The sequence below is a fragment of the Notamacropus eugenii genome, chromosome 4 (assembly GCF_028372415.1).
Source record: "Notamacropus eugenii isolate mMacEug1 chromosome 4, mMacEug1.pri_v2, whole genome shotgun sequence".
NCBI classification, from domain to species: Eukaryota; Metazoa; Chordata; class Mammalia; order Diprotodontia; family Macropodidae; genus Notamacropus; species Notamacropus eugenii.
In genome coordinates, this window is record NC_092875.1 from 8885019 (window position 1) to 8906193 (window position 21175).

The 21175-nt window shown below is 51.4% G+C and overlaps 1 protein-coding gene across 1 annotated transcript in view; it reads right to left on the reverse strand.

Moving 5' to 3' along the window:
* Positions 1-21175, reverse strand: part of PI4KA (phosphatidylinositol 4-kinase alpha) — a 120236-nt gene that overhangs the window by 38020 nt on the left and 61041 nt on the right. The window contains exons 20-28 of the mRNA XM_072599706.1: positions 19027-19135; positions 15985-16121; positions 15418-15551; positions 13789-13871; positions 7070-7140; positions 6426-6550; positions 4505-4586; positions 3635-3718; positions 2820-2909 (exon numbers count right to left, since the gene is read on the reverse strand). Coding sequence (XP_072455807.1) covers positions 2820-2909; positions 3635-3718; positions 4505-4586; positions 6426-6550; positions 7070-7140; positions 13789-13871; positions 15418-15551; positions 15985-16121; positions 19027-19135 — 915 coding nt within the window. The remainder of the gene's footprint in view (positions 1-2819; positions 2910-3634; positions 3719-4504; positions 4587-6425; positions 6551-7069; positions 7141-13788; positions 13872-15417; positions 15552-15984; positions 16122-19026; positions 19136-21175) is intronic.

Here is a 21175-nt window from a genome sequence, read left to right on the forward strand (position 1 = left end):
CCAGGTTGGAAAAGGGAAGAGGAAAGGTGCTGAAAATGATCTCCTATAGTGGGGGTGCAGAAGAAGAGGGAAGAGTGGGAGGGACGGGGGACATCTGGAACTGCCTCTCACCTGAACTGGGTAATGAAGGGACAGCACACAGACATACTCATAGCTGGGAAGTGAAATTATTGAAATCCATATCATTGAACAAGGAAGCAGAAGGAAAAGGGAGAAAGGAGGTTAGGGATAAGTTTTAGGTAGAGTCAGGGGAAAATCAGTCCTAAGCAAATAAAGTGAAGATGGATCTTGAAAAAAAGAGCGGTAAGGAGGTAGGCTTGGGCTCCTCTCTTGCCGATCTCATCTTTATAAGGTCAGGGAAGGAAGGAGATAAAAACCAAAGAAGAAAAGAGGATGAAGGGAGACAACAGTAAGTACTGTGAACCCCCATGGAACGAGTTCATTCACCCTAAACACATGTACCGAATGGTGTAGCATCTAAACACTTAAAGAATAAGGCAATGAGTTCCAGGGAGAAATAAACAGTAAAAGTATAATAATGAAGGGACCTCAATTTACCCCTTTCATAGACCTAGATAAATCTAACCAAGAATCAAACCAAAGAAAGAAGTTAAGGACATGAGTAGGGTTTTAAAAAATGAAACAGGACAGATCTCTGAAGAGTAGTGAATGAGAAGAGAGAGTCTCCATATTCTCAGCTGTCTATGGCATCTTTATAAATACTGACCACATATTGCAATATGAAAATCTTACAATGAATGCGGAAAAGCAGGTGATTCAACTTGGAGATAATATAATCTAACCCTAAAAAGCAGAGGACCAAAGAACGAATCATAGAAACAACTGATAAATACATAAAAGAGAATAAAAACAATGAGACAACACACCAGAATTTGTGGTACGTCAAAGCTGTCCCTAGGAGAAAATTTATATGTCTAAACGCTTTCATCAATAAAAATGAGAAAGAACAGATCAATAAATCAGGCATACAACCAAAAAAAAATCTAGAAAACCTATGATTTAAAAAAACCCCAATAGAAATCTTCAAAATCAAAGAGATCAACAAAATTAAGAGCAAAAAAAGTAAATTAATAAATAAAATGAGAAGGCATTTTTTTGAAAAATAGATAAGCGGCTCTCTAATTTAATTAAAAACAACAAATCAGAGTATCAAAAATGAAAAGGTGAATTCATATCCAATAAAGAAGAAATAAAAGCCATTATTAGGAACTATTGAGCCCAACTAGATGCCAATAAAACTGACAGCACAAAAGAAATACACGAATAACTGCAAAAACAGAAAACGTCAAGATGAACAGCACGAGAAACAGTGGAACCAAACGGCTCCATTTCAGGAAAATCGAGCTCCCCAAGTCAGAAGTGAACGTCCAAAGGACCGATGGACTTGGAAGCGAATCCTAACTATTTAAAGAATCAGCCCAGTGCTACATAAACTGTTAGAAAACACAGGCCAAGGAGTCCTATCAAATTCCTTGTCTCTTACAAACAGAATCTTAATATCCACTATATAGACCACAATCTCTGATGAATATGGAAGCACAATTTAAGGAAAACTTTTCAGTAAGCAGACTGCAGCAGCATGTCCCAAAGATCACACACCAGCACCAGGTTGGTTTTACACCAGGAACGAAAGGCTTGCCTTAATATCATGACAACTATACACATGCCACATGAATACCAAGAATAAAATAATCATATGTCAACAGATGCAGAAAAAACTTTTTAACAAGCTGCCACACCTATTCTTTTAAAAAATACTGGAAAGCATTGGAATAAGAGTATCTCTCTTTAATATGATAAGTAGTATCTATCTAAAACCAGAAGCCAGTACTATCTACAGTGGGGATAAGCTCGAGGCCTTTTTCAGAAAAGACACCTCTGGTCAATACCGCTATGCTATGAGGTGCTAGAAATGCCAGCTGTATTGATAAGAAAAGGAAACCGAAGGGATGAGCACAAGCAAAGAGGCTTCTTGCATACGATATGACGGTTTAATTAGAGAAGCCTAAGGAGTCAGCTCTAGAAGTGACCGAAGCAATAAACAACGTCAGTGAAACAGTAAGACATAAAATAAACCTAGAGAAATCAGCATTTGCATGCATCATCCACAAAACCAGAAGGAAGAGACAGAGCTGAAACGATTCCAGAGCACAAGTACTTGGGAGTCTCCTTGATAAGACGCACGCAAGCGCTACGCAGATGCAATACAAAACCTACTTTTCAGAAATAAGGACATCTGAAGAACTGGAGAAACAGCACGTGTTCACGAGAAGGCTGGAGAACGTCAGAACAGAACTGACCTGCAAGAATTCAGGTTTGTTCTCTCCTAACTAAAGTCATGTTCTCTCCCTGTTAGAGTGCAACCTCCAGGAAAGCCAAGACATTTTGATTTTCACCTCTGCAACCCCAGTGCCAAGCACACCCAGTGACGGCCATGCTGGAAGGACTTAATTAATGCTTTTTTGAATTGTTTTGTCTCTTCCCTGAACTGATTCATTGTGGTCCAGAGGTGATCTGGTGTGTGTTTGTGTGTGTGTATGTGTGTGTGGCGCTGGGGGTGGGGGGGGTTCACACATGAGCAGCTTGTGTACCCAGTCCCACACTAGCCTCGTTGGGTTCAGAGGGGCTCATCTCCACAAGGCTCTGATGATGACGCTGGTTAGAACATCTCATAAACCTGGCTGTAGAGTCTGGAGGGGCCCCCACATCAAAACAACCTGATCACCTGCAGAAAATCCCAGGCAGCTGGATGTCTCACCCTGCCATCTTGTATGCACATGAGAGGCTCATGTCATTACCTGCAGGTGGGATTTGGTCACCGTTGGGGCCCATTTCATTGCCTCCTGAAGGATCATCTCACAGCGAGCTGCGAAGTCCTTCACAATGTTCTAGAAAAGAGTTTGGGGATGTCAGTGATCTATCTGGGAGAGCCAGGGGAGCAGAACCCTCCTCATCCTGGTCCAGGGTGCTACTTCAGCATCATGGTCAGTTCCAAGAGGGTCAAGCTCAGTCCCAAAGCTCTCCTCTACAGTCTCCAGGCCCTCCTTTGAGTTCCACGAAGATGTGGAAACTGATGTCCAGCCACAAGCTAACGGTGACAAAGCATGCGACTCTACAACCCTCACACCTCTGTTCAAGCTCACAGGAGAACTGTGCAAAGGGCAGGGCGGCCCTGGCCCAAACACTCCCATGTGTTCTGTGCCCTTGGCTGAATCTGGGTCACAGATTCACCTCCTACAAGATGAGGAGCTCCCCAGAAGCTCAGGGAGTTGATAAGCAGTTGATAAGCTCCATCCACTTAGTGTTCCCACTTTCCAAATGAGAGACTAAGGCTCAAGGGATGCAAATGACCTTTCCAGGGCCTTCTTGCCAGTGAATGGCTAGCTCTCCAGTTGTGTCCAGTGGACTTTCCCTTCTGTCCATGGATGGACCCAAAACATTGTTCAGTGACTAAAGAGCTGAGGAAGTTCTGCACAGTGAAATGGGGCCCACCCCTACCTCTTGGCAGCAAACCCCCAGCTCAGACACCTGAGAAGAACTGAGGAGGGCTGAGCTCTGTACGCTAACTGTAAACTAGATGAAAGAGGGTGGACAAGGCCACCTTTGGGCTCACCTCCCGGGCTTCAGCAGTGTCAGGGACTGTGATACGATAGGGAGTATCTGGGATGTCATAGTAAGGTTGGTCCTTATGAATATCCTGAAATGTAAAAAAAATAAATCAAATGTTTCCTTGGGCTCCATAAATGACTCTTTCTGAGCTGCCTTTAGAAAAGCCTATCTCCTCTAGAGTAGGAAATCACAAGTTTAATTAAAAATTGAATTCTGCCTGAGAGACAAGGGGCGGTGCACCAGCAGGACCTTTGGAAAAGGCTCTGGGCCCCTCCTGGGCCATGCTGGTGTCAGACCTGGGTAGCTAGCTTTGAGCTTCTCTCAACTTTAATATGCTACTGACTGTCCAACCTTCAACACTGGCTTCCTCACCCTATGTCTGCCCTTTGATGATCTAAGGCTCATCACCATACCCCAGCTCCAATATTCTGTTCTAAGTCCCCACCCCACCTCCAAAACCCAGCTCTGGCCTCCTCTGGTCTAAAGGCCCTGCCAGCTCTGACATTGTGGGTGCTGAGGCCCGCTGCACCCCCAGCTCCGACATATTCTGATGGAGGGGCCCTCCTACCTCTGACCAGGGTTCCTAGGCCTGCTGCAGCCCCAGCTTTGACATGTTCTGATGGAGGGGCCCTCCTACCTCTGACCAGAGTTCCTAGGACTGCTGCAGCCCCAGCTTTGATATGTTCTGATGGAGGGGCCCTCCTACCTCTGACCAGAGTTCCTAGGCCCGCTGCACCCCCAGCTCTGACACGCTATGATCTGGTGCCTAAAGCCCAAAGTTCTCAGGACCCAGACCATCCTTCCAGGAACGGCTTCCGAGCATAGCAGAAAACCTCCTCTTTGCAACAGCTGCCCACAAGGAAGCCATACTCACGGCGCTAAGGGACAGTGACAGAGTCTGCAGGATGTCCAGCATGGTCTTCAGGACAGTGCCACTCCACAGCAAGTGAGGGAACCTGTGGTTAATTGTCCAGACACGTGCCTGAGTCAAAAGGTATCAAAGCAAGGCCTCCAGCCCCATTCCTATGAGAGGCTAAACCTTCCTGATCCCAGGTCCCTGGAGGTGCAGCCCCCAGGCTCGAGGTGTCCCTCAACCTCCACAAGCAGGCTGTGAGAAGACAGGCTGTTTCCCTCCTGGGGCTCTCAGAAGTCAGGGTGGATGATTCGTAAGCTCTGCTACCGATGCTACCAGGCACCCAGGATTCTAAGAACCTAGCTTTGCCACACCTCTGAGGAGTGGCTGCCCCTGGGCAAGGCACTCTCACTCTCAGGCTGCCAGTCCGTGAAGCCTGGAAATGAGGGCTGGGGTTGGTAAGGTGTAGGCAGTGCCAGCTCCACCCTGGGTCCTTTTGTACGTGCCCTGTCCTGATGCACCATAGAAAGCGTGCTTCTGCTGGGTTAACCTGCCAGGGCAGACAAGGCTGGACTCTCGGAGGGAGAGTTGCTGCCCAGGGAGGGGCCCGTCGAGGTTGCGCTCCCCTGCCCAACACTTTGGCTCTGCGCCCTGCTTCAGTGGAAGAGGGGCAGTCTGCAGGGCAGAAAATGCAAGACCGGGAAGTATCCCAGCCACAGTGACAACTGACAATGAACCTTAAAACGCTGCTCTCAAGTTTGCAAAGCACTCTGAAGGCCCGGCCTAACTTCTGGCTAGGCCGTTCACTCCTGGTCTCTGCACTCTCCACGTGACAGGGGCTCTAGGGAAGGTGTGCTGCAAACCAGAAAGCCCCTTGCCAATGGGCTTCTGATGGAAGCGATTCTGGAGAGCCCCCTCAAGCTCAGTTAGGAAGCCTGAGCGTGTGTGCTGGGGAGGCACATGGCATTTTGTAAAAGAAAAAAGTGATTATAAAAGGTTCGTCTGCTTTCTCCAGTGCTGAGGGCATGTTGTAAGGAAGCCACTGACCAGCCTGAGTGTGCCCTGAGGGGGCGCTGCAGCGGGGAGGCCTCCGGATTGTGCTGGAGAAAGCCTGGGGGACATGAGCAATGCTGACCCCGTGATGGCCTTTCCTGGGGAAGGGGAAGAGCCAGCCTGGGCTCCAAGGTCAAGAAACGATGGGGGGCTGATTTCTCTGCAGCCCAAAGATAAACTTCTGGACAATTCAAGTTGCCTCTAAGTGGGGTGGACTGTCTCAGGAGCTGCCCTGGGAGAATGAATGTGGTAGAGGGAATACTTGCTCCCATACCACATGCCCTCTGAACCCCCTCACAATAATGGAGGCCCAGGGTCTGAGTCTGATTGAGACCTAAGACGCTTCTTCCTCCAGGAAGCCTGCCAGAGTTAATCCCACCCCCTCTTCTGTACTCTTAGAGCCCTTTCTACAATGTTCACCCTCTATCCCTGGACTCAGAGTCATTGGCAATGAAATGAAGGCAGGGCTTGCCCATGACTTAGCCACCACTCATGGCATGGCGCTGGGAGTCCTTGGGACCCTGCAGACTTTGCAGCAGTTCTATGGGACTCATTTCACAGGGCTCCACTCTGCAAGAGGTTGGGTTAGACCCCCAGTCAAAGAAGGTTAGGAGGAAATCTGACAAAGTCAGGTTTTTCCATTCCCCTTGAGGTAAGTTCCAGGCAGGTCTAGGCTAGCCAGCATCCTCTGGCCCAGGCTTGGCACAATCCTGTCCTTGGAGGGCCTTCTGCCTCCTGGGGATGGGAGATTTCTATGAGCTTCCATGGGAGCCCACAGTTCTACATGCTATCTTGGGTCTCTGTCCAGATTTCAAGGGGGTATCTCCTTCTCCCAGCCCATCTGGGAGCTCCCTAGAGCTCTCACAAAAGGCTCCCATGAGGGACATACTTATCAACTAGTCCAGACAGATACTTGTCGGCAACCCTGCGGATCCGTTTGTGAATGTGATTGAAGTTGACCAGCAGGAACTGGGCATGGCGCTCGAGCTCCTCTTCATTCTCCTTGGTTTTGGCCTGGACAATGGGGAAGGATGGAAGCTGTGAGCATCCCTAGAGACCCCAGGGATTCCTTCATTAGGTGCTATTGCTGGGGAGAGACCAGAATGGAGAAGAAACACGTTCCCTCTGCTCTTGACAATCCAAGAATGGAGATGATCTAGAAAGCCAGAAAGGTGTGGCAGGACCAGACAGTGAGGATCTGGAGGCAGAGGACCTACATCCTGCCTGCAAGACCTCCCCTATAGGAGCTCCATAGTCTCTACCCCCAGGATGAGAGGGGGCACAGACCTGGAAGGATAGGCAAGGCACCACAGCAGAGCTGGGAAGAAGGCATTCCAGGCAGAGAGAACAGGAGCAGGGAAAGCAGGTGCTGATGAGTGGTGCGGCTACCAGAACGTCAGGTTGGGGATGGGGAGGGGCCATGCAGACAAGGGAGCAGGGCAGGGAGGGATCTGAAGGCCAGAAAAGGAGCCAGGGCTCAGTCTGGGGGTGAGAGAGAAGCTGCAGGTAGTAGAAGGTCTTGGCAAGACTTACCTTTTCAGCCATCATGTTGAGGAAAGCGTCAAAGACTTTATCCGCCACAGCGATCACACACTGCATCATGCCTGAGAAGAGAAGAAAAGGACATGTCCAAGGGGACAGGCTATTCATAGGAGTGGATGGGTGACAGAGGACCAGGGGCCTGGCCAATGATGCAGGAGAACCCACACTGACCAGCCAGATAATAAGGTGGCCTCACAATCACCCAGTGAGTCAAGGAGGGTGGCTGGGGAAGTCTTCTCACCCCAAAGTCAGCATCAGCCTTAGGAGTAGGGGATTGGGTGATTCCACCCTTTTTACCCTCTGGGGGCTCAGCACCCTGGGATCTGACCACCATGGCAACTCCAGCACATGACAACACAACACTGGGGCCAAAGACTCCAGAATCAACAAATCCTGACTCTTCTAAGTCCACTTCCATAGGGTAGGACGGAAACAGGGTCTTGATACTCTGTAGCAGGGGTCTCCAAACTTTTGATTATGCATACCCCTGGAAAGTGTATGTCGAGTTACTTATAATTTTGTGGTAAAACATGATCATGTATCCCTCACACGGATGTGCAGTTATATACATGTAAATTTTATACCTGTATGACGACACCAGTAACTACACACATCACGGAGCAGAGGCAAAAACAGAATGTAAAAAAGGATGAGTTAAAGATGATGTATTTGATCCTTGAGTCAATGGGAGGCAAGACTGAAGAGTGGAGAGCTAGCTGCAGCCCAGATCCTGCCTCTGACACGTGCTGTTTGTGTGGCCCTGGGCAAGTCACTTGGCCTGGGAGTGCTCTCAGCAGTGCTCTCAGGTTCTAAGCTGCGGAGGACTGTCTTCACCTATCAGTGACATCACAGGTCTCCTTCCTATCCCTGTCTCTACCACAAGATCAGTGGGGAACCACGGAGATGACGGAGCCAGGAATGATGTGGTCAGACTTTCACTTGGGGGAGACGAGTGAGAGATGAGAGACGATGCCCTGAACGAGGGGAGGGGAAGAGATGTGAGAGACCTTGTTCAGGTCTGGTTACTGATGAACTGTGTGGGGTGGAGAGACTGAGGAATGGAGGATGGTCCTGGCACAGTGAGAAGCTGGTGATGGGAGGAGAGAGAAGGGGAGGACAGCTACCACCATAAAGTTACCTGCCTGGGACTCACCTGGGCCACCCATAATACACTGGAGGGAGGGAAGCTCTTGCTCACGAAATGCTCTCAGGGCACAGCCTGCCCACCATGATAGCGAGGTGGGGGGCTGGTGGGGGCACCTGGGCAGCTGTTGTGAGTCTGTGACCAACTAGAAGTGGGAGGGGGACCACGAGGGAAGCCTGTTTGGCAGAAGGAGCAGTTGTAGTGGGATGAGGGGAGGGGAGGCTAGGCTGGAGATGAGCCCCAGAGCTGACCCCTCTTCCCACCCTCCACTCCACTATGCCCCCTGAGGTCAGTCTCCAATCAAACAATTCCATCCCATGCCACCTTATCTGCAAAAAGCTAAAGCAAAAAAAAAAAAATTCAACCAATCAGTAAGTACTTGTGAAGAGCCTACAGCGCGCTAAGTACCGAGGCACACAGAGAGAAAAGACTGGCTCCAAAGGATCCTTTCTCAAAAAGCTCACATTCTAATGCGGAAAATGGAACAGAAAGAAGTGTTTATCGACAAACATCGGTGGGGCAGTTCAGCGGAGCCCCAACCCCCAGTCAGGAAGACCTGAGATCAAATCTGGCCTCAGACCCTCCTTAGCTGGTTGACCTAGGAGAGTCACTCCGCCTGCCTGCCTCACATAATAACAGCACCTTCCCCCCAAATGGTGAGTACTCCAGAAGCAGCATCTCTTCTTCTCGTCACAGGGTCCATGGAAGGTTATCTGGTGGAGGGCCTCGTGCAGAGAGTGGGAGCAGATGAGAGGAGGAGGAGCAGCCTGGGCCCAGGCCATCTTTGAAATTCTGGTGAACCTCATGAGCTTCTTCTCAGGATAATGGTTTAAATACAAAGGAAACTCACTGAAATATAGTTACCAAAACCTTTTCAGGAGTTCATGAAGTTCAGGGAGTTAAGAACTCGCTGTATAGAATGTTCATTCAAATGCACGTAGAAATCTGCAATGGTCTTTTTTCATCCATTCAGTCTTTGCTCTGTGGATGGAGAGGCCAGATTCCCTTGAATGATCACAAATCTCTTTCCCAGGATCCCCTGCACTATTCTGGGACTGGACGTCATCAGGACAACCTCCTGCACAAACTGGAGCACAGGAAGGATCTCACCATACACAGGGATCCCCTCTTAGACTCCAAACTCCTCCAAGACAGTGGCAAATAGCTGTGGTGATCTGAAAACCTTTTTCGCCCCTTTAAAAACAGGATGATGAGTAATCCTATTTTTTCATGAGAACATTGGGATTAAATATGCTCTGCTATTTCTGGAAAATCTTGGTTTCACATAACGTTTTTTGAGTTCATGATTTGGTCTCCCAAGTCTGGCTCTCTATTCAGTTTATCTCAATACCGGATGGGTTTCCAAGGCTGTCCTAGCCAAAGATATGGTACTCCAAGAAAAGAAATGGCCTGGGGGTGAGGCTTCCTTTATTATGACACTCACTTTTCCAATTCCACCTGCCAATTATGCAAATGGTTTTGTTCAACTGTAGAACTGTGGGCCCTGTGAAATGGGGGGAGAGAAAGGAATAAGCATCTATACAGCGCCTGCTGAATGCCAGATCCTGTGCTAAGCACTTGTTACAAATACAGTCACATTTGATCCTCATAACAACCCTGGGAGTCAGATACTATTATTTTCCTCATTGTACAGGTGAGGAAACTGAAGCAATCAGAACTGACATGTCCAGGGTCCCACAGCTAGGGAGTATCTAAGGCTGGATTTGAACTCAGGTCTTTTTGATTCCACTGTGCCAGCAGCAATTTTGATCTGTTCTCCCCAAATCTAAGGTGTCAACTGGACAGACTTTCCTCTCCGTCTCTCACTAATTCCAGGAGTGTATGGCCACTTCCTAATTCCAGTCATCTCCTTGCTAGTGAGACTCAGGTCCAGAGTCAAAGTTCCCCATGCTGGTTCCTCTGCCTTTAGTGGGATGACCTGATGATCGTAGCTGTTGAGTGGTCCCCCAGGGGGAAGGCATCTGCTGCACCCCACCTGCTTTTCTGCCTCTGCCCGCTTCTCGAAGCCTCTGGTCTGACAGCATTTGTGGATTCCCACTGTCACAGCCCAGGAGACAAGGCAGGGTCCTCCTCTTGTACAAAGGAGGATTTGGGATCCCGTTCTCCTTCCCTCTCTCCTCAGCGTCTCATTCTTCCACCCTCCAGAGCCCTGACTCAGGCCAGCATTTCCTGCCATTTCTAGCATCCTGGGTATATACTTTGTCTCCCCCATGCACTGGTCACGGGGTGATGAATGTCTGGTTATGGCAATGCTTTCTAACACTGGCTCCTGTTCACACAGGGACAGAGAACACAAGAGCCACCACAACCACTGGGCTAATACAAAGATACCATCAGCCATCTCACCTCGTGGTCTGTTCCCCACCTTGGCTGCCCCCCATTTCCCGCTGCCCTCTTCTAGCTCCCCATCCCAGTGGTAGCTCCCCAAGGACTGGGGGCACCTGGTTTCGTTTTTGTATGCCCAGGGCTGAGTACTGGGCAAGCACACAGCCACGGGCTGGACTATGCTTTATCCAATAAATGCCAGACCTAAATGTACCTTGTCTTTTGAAAAGGCAGAGACAGGTTGGTATAAGAAAGCATTTACCCAAAGAGCTGGAGAATTATTAGGTGAGCTGCTTTTTCCAAATTAAAAAGTGGTCAGGTAAAATGACTGAAAGAATTGTTGTGAGATCAACAATTATGTTGAAGAGATGGAGGGAGGGAGGGAGGGTGGGAGAGAGGGGGAGAGAGAGAGAAGGAGAGAGAGAGAGAGAGAGAGAGAGAGAGAGAGAGAGAGAGAGAGAGAAGAGAGAGAGAGTGAGGAGAAGATAAGGGAGGAGGAGGAGAGAGAAGAGGGAAACAGAGCAGGGTAGAGACAGAGGGAGATACACATACACACACACACACACACACACACACACACACACACGAGAGAGAGAGGAGAGAAGAGAGGGAGAGTGAGAGAGAGAGACACAGCAGGGAAGCCTGCATCTGTGTTTGCATGCAGGCACTCAGTTCTGTTCAGGGCCCCCTGGTCTGACTGACAGTGCCTTTGATCTCTGGGCCCCGTGGGAGGTGCAGCAGCTGCAGCCCCTCTCAGACTCTCAGAGTCTGGCATGGGAGGCCACAGGCATCGAGTTAACCTCTTCAGGCCCTTCCAGGGCAGATCAAAGCCAGAGGGGCAGCTGGTTTAACGGCACCTTTCTGACACTCCACTTACTGACAGATGTTTTTGTGATGGCCTCCTAGAGGGAAGGCTCCCTCCAGCTTTAAATCCCGAATCACAAAGGGGCAGCAGATGACAGGACTGGAGAAGGAATTCAAAGGCCCTAACCAGGTCTCAGGGCTGACACCCACTTGTTGTGTGACATGAGACAATCTCCCCCCCCCCACCCCACCCCTTAGTTTCCTCAGCTGGAGTCTCCGCCTCCTCAACGGCAGACACAGAAAGTAAAGTTCTCCCCACCAGAATCCTTGGTGCCAGCTGATGATTCAATGTCAGAAGCAGATGGAATTTTAGCCAACGGACATGAGGTTCGAGAAGAGGCCTGACAGCCATCCGGGGAGACCCTGGGCACTGTGGAGCAGTGTGCACTTAGCACACAGGAAGCACTTAACGTCTCCTTCATGTGAGGAAGGGCAGAAATGTGGCTGGGTCTTAGACAAGGCAAAAGGCCAAGGGCTGCACCTCTGGGGTGCAAGGTCAGCAGAGCTCTGCTGAGTACTCCCAGGACTGGGTCAGGTGTTCTCTTGGCAAAAAGCAGAACTCACACATACTGATTTCCCTTGATAACACTGGCCCTCAGGAGAGGGAGGGAGAAAAAATTTGAAACTCAAAATCTTATTAAAAAATGAATGTTGAAAACTCTCTTTACATGTCATTGGAAAAAACCCACTATTTCCAAAAAAAAAAAAAAGAAAGAAAAAATGAGAGAGACAGAGACAGGAAGATACGCAGAGACAGAGAGAGAGAAGAAAAAGAGAAAGAGGGAGGAGAGGAGAGAGGTAAAAAAAAAAAGAGAACGTGAGACTTCTAAATGCAAACAAACTGATAAGAGAAGATGATGTTCTGGATCTAATTTCTACCAGGAACGAGGGAAAGGAACTGCTAGAACTCACAGCAGCTCCCGAAGAAGAGCTACCTCCACGTGATAATAGTAACGATTGCAAGAAACTGTTATAGAGCGCCTACTACGTGCCAGGCACAACAGGTCTGGAAAGCAGGTGCTATTATCACCCCCACTTTACACATGAGGAAACTGAGGCAGGCAGTGGTTAAGTTACCTGACCAGGGTCACAGTGACAGTGTCTGAGGCTGGATTTTTACCCAGGCCTTCTAGACTCCAGCCTCTGGCCACGGCTGATACCTGGGCTGGTCAACCGAGCAGATTTCACACGGCTCTCAGACTGATCTGGGTGCCTGCTCTAGAGGGGGATCTGCCCCGAAGTGATGGGATTCTGAAGGCACTAAGAGAACCGATGCTGGTGAGGATACGGGGCGTGGGGGAGGGGAGTTATCTGGGATTTGCAACAGGCACATTTAGGCCTCATGTCCGGAAAATGCCATCTCCCTGGATCTCTTGAAGCAAAGCCTGGGAGGTGCTGGCTGGGCTCAGGAAGAGGCAGTTCCTGCTCCTGACCTCTGCCATCCTGGCAGCTGTGCAGGCTCCCCCTGTGGAGTTGCCTCCACTTCTGACTCCTGTGCACACACATAGTCTGTCACCAAAGTGGGTCTCTTCTGTCCCCTCCTTTGGGAAACAGGAAGCTTGACCTCCATAACTTTACCGGTTCTTGGCAACACTCAAGCTACAGTTCTAGGCTTTGCACGAGAAATTCAAGTTTGGACTTGGAGACAATGGTAGAGATTGATACTCAAGTGTTTCTCTAAGTCTAAATATCTGGCAACAGGTATTTTTAAAAACCCAAATTCCTAATCTGTGTGAAGCCCTGCTCCCCCTGAGTGCAGACAGGGCAGAGGGAGGGGCAGGGGTATATGCTCATAGAGGAACATCCCAGGAAGCCCTGGCTGCAGCCCTGTCTCTGGCCCCTACAGGGTGGGGGTCCTTGGGGCACGTCCTCTCGCCCTCGGGTCCCCAGATTGCTCTACAGCCACCAGTGGAGAGCAGAGAGGGAGCCAAGATCTTCCTCCACCAACATATCTGGCCCTCCTGCATCAGCTCCCCTGCAGTCTGTTGCTACCCTAGAGCTGGACTTACCCTGGCCAGCTACATGGGTTCTGAGCTCCAACAAAACAAGGCTCAATGCCACCAGACCCCAGTGATCACACATCCCACAGCAGCATCACTCTGTAGAGACTACCAAGCATGTCAGCAGCGCGGCTGGCATCAGAGTCCGGAGCCCCTGCCCATCACACATCATCACATGTGATCACTTTCTGAGTCAGCTGGGAGAGGCTGGGAAACTATCCTCTGGGCTCGTGTCACAGCCCTGTTCCTCTGGTCTGGGTTCCGCTGGGCCAGGAAGGCCAGGAGCATGGGCCCCAGCACGAGCCAGGGCAGCGCTGCTGTTCAGGGAGTGAGCACAGGGACAGCGGCCAGCTTACCAGACTTGTCTTTCTGAATGGCCTTGTCCTCAAAGTAGTAGAACATCACCTGAAAGCGATCTGGGTCTGTGGAGCGCAGCACCCTGAGGAAGAGAGTCGTCATGGTTGGGAGGACAGAGGTACCTCAGACACCTCCTCCAGGAGGCCTTCTACATGCAGGCCACCCCGAGCAGCCAGCAGGGGTCAGCAGAGCAGGGAGGAGCCAGCCATGACCAGGGGGCCCAAGGGCTTGGCCTCAGTGTCCCCAGCTTCTCAGGCTCAAGGGTTTTGGATGTTGTGTGACAGACCACAGCACACCTGACATGGCTGGGGAGTGTCTGTGCCCAGAACTATGCAGGATACTTCCCAGGAACTGAATCAGTTCACGTGACCTGACATTTCTAATGAGGAGGGTCACCCTCTTCCAGTGGTGATCTCCCTGGGCCTGAAGGCAGTGCCAAGGGGAAAGGCTTCAGAGGGCCCAGTCCTGCACTGGCCAAGACACTGCCCAAGTCACACCAATGCTCAAACAACCACCTGGTGCAGCGAGCCTGGTGAGTCTGTGACCTTCACTGGGAACCAGGAGCATGAGTAGGGAAGGAGGAGAAAGAGATGTAAATCAGAGGACAGGAAAAATGGGGGGAATAACCAGGGGGCCCAATTGGCTAGGGTGCCCTCCATTGACCTGTGAGCAGAGGTCAGGTGACATCTTAATGGCTGTGCCAGAACGAGTAGTTTGGCCAGGGGCAGGACCCTGAGGTCCTTTCAGCTACAAAGAGCCAGGTAGCAGCTCACAACTACAGATACTTCCTGACCAAGAGTGCTGGGCAAGTGCGGGGAGGCCGGAGATGCTCCTGACCCTCAGGTCCCAGGACAGGCAGGAGGCCAGAGAATGGACCTGACTCCCCATGGGGTCCATCAGGGCAGGGCTCCCCTCAGCTCCAGACTGCAGGACTCAGAGAGGCCACAGAGGTTATATGAGTAAAGGGGGCCCTTTGTCTTTGCTCTGAGAGGCTCCTAACCATGGCTTCAAGTTTTCTGCAGGTCGCCTGAAATTTTTTCTTCTGATGAGTGTGCTAAATGTACCCATGTGACCACATCTGCCCTAGCTGCTCACTGTGGGAGGGGATGCCCAGGTGGCTGGAGCCTGGCCTGGCTAAGCTGACCTCACTTCCTGCTGCCATTTGTTACACCATCCACCTCTGGTAAATGGATGTCCGTGCCAGTCTCAGGCTCCTCCCGCATTCTCTTGCTTCTGAACTTGCCTGCCTGAGAAGGGGCAGGCAGTTGAACATCTCCTCCCCCATCCTCAGGCTCTCCTGGAGCACAAGGCCTGGATCCCTTCTCTGACTGCCAATGCTTCACTTTGTGCCTAACTGATTTGTACCCAGGGGCCACCATAGTAGACTGGAAGCATCTCAAGGGCAGGTTGGGCTGGCACAGAGCTTTGGGAGTTCTAAGGGAGGAAGCGGGTCCTGGGCAATGTGTCATTTGGTCACCAGGCCCAAGTCTCCAAGAAGTGGCATAGGGAGCACAGGTGCCCATTCTCACTAGCCCCCTGTGAGGCTGACAGATGCTGCGCCCACCCAGACCCTCCCCTGCCCCAAGCGCCTCTGGGAGGAGCTGGGGGCAGGGCCCAGACAAACGTACCTCATGTACTCCAAGCGGTAGACAGACAGCAGGTAGGTGGACATGGCAAAGTCCAGCTTGTTGATGAGCGCAGACACCTCTGGGGGAGGATCCAGCAGATTGCTGATGGTGCCTCGGAGTTCATTCAGTTCAGCCTGAGGAGACAAAACCAAGCCCTTAACCAGTGGCTGCTCCCAGACAAGGGCAGCCCCTCCACCAAAGCTGATGGCAATGTGTCTGCCATTGCTCAGGGGCCTGACCTTCCGTCCACTAGCCCAGCCTCAGTACTACTGCTCCATTTAATGGATAAGCAAACCACACCTTTGGCAGATGAAGCAGCTCAGATTCTGAGTACCGGAGCTCTGGTCTCTGGGTCCAGCCTGGCTGACCCTTTGTAACTGGAATGGGCAGACCCGGGATGGGCCCCAGTGCTGTTACCCTCCAGCTCAGGCCTTCAAGAAGCGAGCAGGGAATGACAAGTGCTCAGGTCTCTCCCACATTTATCGCCTCTGACCTCGCCCAGGTGTCCCTGGTGCAGGTGATACCCTGCACCAGGTGTCCATGCTGGGCCTGGGGGCTGGCCCTCACCGGCGTGACGGTGTCATTCTTCATGGCAGAGTTGTACTGAAGAACAGACCGCAAAGGCTCCTTGCTGGGGAATGTGAGCAGGGGAGACTTGGTGGCTATTTCACAGACACCCTCATACCACTCCTCGGGCCACAGGCCTACAAGTGCAAGGAAGGATAAGAGAACATCTGTTCAGGGGCATTCAGGTTGGCCCAGCCCAGCCCAGCCCTCAACCCAAGGGCTCCGTGGAGAGAACACAGGTTGGCAGGTCCTTCCCTCCTTCCCAGGCCAGCCCAGCCTGCTCCGCCTGCTCCAAGATCTGTTACTGGAGACATGAGGGAAGCCCTAGCACCAGCAGAGATGACTGTGTTCACCCACAATGAAACCTGGCCAGACAGAGCAGTAGCTACTAGGAAAAGCAACTGCCCAAAGCTGGCTGCTATGTCATGGAGGGGACTGTGGCCTGCACCAGAAGGAACAGGACCCATTTGAGTGAAATTATGGGTCATCCTTTAATTGTGGAAAGTCTGAAGTGGGAATTTGAGGCAGGGTTAGGGTTAACCAGACTCCTATCAAATGCCAGACATTCCAGGACAAGCCCTCCTCCTGCCCAGCCCTGGTTCCTGCAGGCCCAGGGCGTCCACCCTCAAGAACGTCAAAATTCCCTCACCCCAGCCCACCCCTGCCCTTAGTCCCACCCTGGGCACCACCCCAGCTGGGGCGTAATCTTCTCTTGGGGAATCATTTCAAGCCCATACTACCCTCTGTTCTAGGCCCTGGTTTCTTTATCCATCCCGCTCAGGGACTGGAAGAAATCCCCAAACCATCTTGACTTGTCCCCTACAAAGGGATGTGATTTCAGCTCAACTGGGCAGCAATCTTCCTCCTCCTCCCTAATCAACCTCCTGTGCACAGAGTCCTTCAAGTGTTCAGAAGCATCCCGCGGCCCTGTCCCCCTCAGCAGGGACCTCACTTTGTGCCTCCCTAAAAATGGTGGCCATCCTCCCCCTCCTCTGCTCTGTGTGCCTGACATGCCCTGCTGGCTCCTCCTTCATGCCAGGCTCCAGGGACGCGCATCCTCTACCATGTTTCCTCCCCTTTTCTATATAAGGTCACCCCCCTCATCTCATCTTCAGTCTCCTTTGCATTGCTGGTTCCTTCTTGGCTCCCACCGAGTCTCACCCAGCCTTGAATCCCCTTGCTAAGTCCTGCCATCCCCACAAGCTAGCAGTGAGACTGAAAAAGTTACCTACACTGGGGCCCTCTCTCCTAAACCCTCTGTACCCTCCTGGGTTCCCCCTCATCGTTCAGAGGAAACTGCTTTCGCCAAGTTTACTTGACAGTGCTCTTCTCAGTCCTCATCCTTCCTGACCTCTCTGCAGCCTCTGACCCCTGCTCCATCAACCTCCCTTCCTGAAGGACGGAGGCAGAAATACTCTTCTCCTCTCTGAGCCCTCAGGACAACCTCTGTCTGTCCCAGCTCTCTCCTGCTCCTCCTCCAGGTCACACCCTCTGAGCACAGGTGTCTCTCTCCAGGGCCCTCCCCTACTCCCTCCACACCAACATGAGGGCGATCTCATCAGCTTCCATGGATTCAGGGAACATCTCTAAAAGCTGGTTCCTAGACAGGACAACCCAGCCCCAATCTCCCTTTTTGCCTGCTGGTGCCACAAACTCGCCAGAACTCCGTATTTCAACCTGAATACTCCCCTTCTCCAAACCAACAGGCCCATCTTCTGGCCGCCACCTAAGGAGAGCCCTCAATCATGCCTTGGAGACTGTGATGCATGCCTCAAGAGCATGCTGAGAGGCTGCCCTTGCAGTGTCTCCAGTGCCCCAGATGGATTTTTTCGGAAAAGAGATGAAAGAACTGCAGTGGCCCATCTCAGTCCTAAAACCTGATCTGCTTCCTCTGGCAAGTTTGAAGGAATTTACTAGGCTCTTGGGAGAGCAGTGTCAGGGCCCCAAATGTCTGCCCACTCTTTAATGAGTCTTACTGAACAGCCCCAGAGGGTAAACCTGCCATCTCCTGTGGTTGCCAGCACGTGGGGGGCAGGAGAGGGAGTGTTCCTAGGCTCCTAACAGAGACCCCTCTAGAATCTAGGCTCAGTACCAGAAAATGGCACCTCCTGAAATGAAAACTTATCAGAAAAAGATGCGCGTTGAGCAACTGTAGGAAGCTGGCATCCAGGAGAGCTCAGAAACCTCACAAAGTTGCAATGTCTATGGGTGGGATTGCTAGATGGTACTGCAGTGGATAGAGTGCCAGGCCTGGAGTCAGGAGGACCTGACTTCAAATGTGGCCTCAGAAGCTTCCAAGCTGGGTGACCCTGGGCAAGTCACTTTACCCTGTTTGCCTCTGTTTCCTCAGCTGTAAAATGAGCTAGACAAGGAAATGGCAAACCACTGCAGTATCTCTGCCAAGAAAACCCCAGAGTGGGTCACAGAGAGTTGGATGTGACTGAAATGACTGAACTGTGACAATGTCTGATGGAACAGGCCCCTAAGGCTGGGGCTCTGTGCGGCATCTATAAGATGTAAGCCCCAGACTCGAAACATGCCCCATTCTGGTAGGGGCACCTGGAGCCCCACCTGCCTGCAAAGAGAACCCTGGGGGTGTGCTGCTCTCTACTACAGACTTCAATCAAACTGGTAAAGTCTGCTTTATCACTCTGTCCAGGGAGTTTGGAGAGTGGCTATGCGGTCCCCACAGTCCACTGTCATCGGCTCACTGGACTAAAGACCCAACCCTTTGGTGAAGCTCCCCTCTGGACCCAGGCTAAGGTGGGGAAGGGTCCACAGGGATCTGTCTAGAATAACCACTGCCTCACAACCAAAGATGGGGCTTCCTGAGCAGAGGCAGTATTCTCAGATGTTTCAAAAAGACACCTGGGGAGTAAGGCATCTACCAAGAACTCACGTCCTGTGGAGAATAAGTCAACATAAAAGAAACATGCCCTTCCCTGTCCAAATTCACATCTGCCTGAGGCCAAACCTGGGCCCGTTTTGGCCACAGGCGTGGGGCCTGAGGGCCCACCCAAAGCCAAATGCACATCTCTCTACCTGAGCCTTCCACAGCAAATCCCATGAGCACCGAATAGAGCCAGAAATCCCGGAAGAGCTTCTGAAGTCTCGGTTTGGCCTTCTTGATGGGGAGCAAGCGTCTCGTGAGCTAATGGGACGAGAGTAAAAAACAGAAAAAGGGGGTTCAGAAAAGCCAACCACAACACGACCTTGCTATCCAATACATGGAGCTGACCCTGGCACATGTGAATGCCGTGCGGGTAGGAGGGAATGTGACAGCCCCTCGACTAGCTGCAGATGGTGGTCTCCAGTCACAGACTTGTCTGGGTCACGGTAGGCAAAGAGGCTTCTCTGCTGAGTGTCCCCTGGCTGGGATGGGCCACAGGCCATTCCTAACCCCGGGCCACATACAAGGGCCTCTCCACTGTGCTCAGCTCACTCTGCCTCCATGTCTCTTGGGGCTAATGGCTGGTTCAGAAGTCAACGAGAAGGGACCCTCAGTATTCCTGGCCCCTTGCAGCACTTGACTCAGTGCTGGAAGAAGCTTCATAGAGCATGTAGTCACTCATGTTACAGATGAGGAAACTGAGGTCAAGAGGGGGCCCAAGCCTCCACACATGATAGGGGGCAGATGTCAGACTTCCAGCCTGTCTCCTAATCCCATTTGCTTCTCACTGCTCCACATGGCATCTAATAAATACTTGTTCAATTAGATAGAAGAGGGGTGGGATGGGAGACCAGCATGGGCAGGGCTTCCTGGCTATGTGTCGTCATCTGGTGATCTGCTAGAGAGACTGATCTGGGCACAGTGGCCTCTTTCCACAGTCATTAATCACACGAATGACTTCTCCAAACAATAAACTCCCAATATAAAAGAAAACTTTGCCACAGGAACCCGGGCCAGGAGGGCTCTACAGATGTCGACCCCAGAATTGCAGAGCTGGGGGGGCTTTTGAAAACACCAGATTCAACCGTCAGGTGAAGGGGATGGTCAGGGAGGAAGCAGGCACTGGTATGGTCCTGGGGGCAGGATCTATGATGCATACCACGTGTGCTACTGCAGCTGTCTCTTCCCAGCCCACCCCCCAAAGTAGCCCCCTGGGTGGCACACAGGCTCTCAGCCATCTGAGCTCTGGTGCAGTTTGGCAAGCCTGGACAAACCACTTTCCTCGGTGGGCCCGAGTGTCTTGACCATGCTGACCTTCTAGGTCCTCTCTGGCTCTCTATGCAACAGACCTCCGTGCCTATGGAGGACCTTGTGCTCTGATTCATGAGGCATCTGCCTTTGAGGAATCATTCCCAGCAGCAAGTGCACCGTGACCCCAACGCGTCAGGGGGCCAGCAGAACAAGAGGGATGTTGGGACGAGGGCAGCAGTGGCCGGCACTGTTTCCTCCCCAAAGCACCATTCCTTTCCATTGCTGTGGACTGAGCACCTTGGATATGTGGGGGTCCAGCCTGGGTGCTGTGAGGGCCACAAAGGGGAGCAGCAGGGCAGCTGGCACGGGGGGGAGGAAGGCTGGCCTTGGACTCGGGTTCAAAGCTCAGCTCTGTGACCATGGGCAAATCCTTTAACCTAGCTAAATGGGGATGCTAATCTCTGAAAAATCAGCCCATATCTTTCACAAGTGTTATGAGGACACAATCAACTCACAAGCATTTCTTAAATGCCAGGCCCTTAAAAAACCAAACATCTCCTGCCCTCCAGATGCTTACTATCCACTGGGGAAAACAACACACACACACACACACACACACACATGCACGCACACATACACAACACACATACATACACTCACGTACACATGTACACATACACACAAACACAGACATGCAGACAGACACACACATACATACATGCACATGCACGCACACACACGCAGATACAGTCACATTTGGTCCGTTTTTCAGTCATGTCCGACTCCCCTTGACCCCACTGGGGTTTTTCTTGGCAAAGATCCTGGAGTGGTTTGCCATTTCCATCTCCAGCTCATTTTACAAATGAGGAAACTGAGGCCAAGAGGGTGAAGTGACTTGCCCAGGGTCACACAGCTAGACAGTGTCAGAAGCTGGATTTGAGCCTAGATGAGTCTTCCTGACTCCAGGCCTGGCGCTTGGCACACTCTGGTGCCACCTGGCTGCCCAAGATACAAAGCCAAATACATGGTCACTGGTAGATGGGGTGAGAA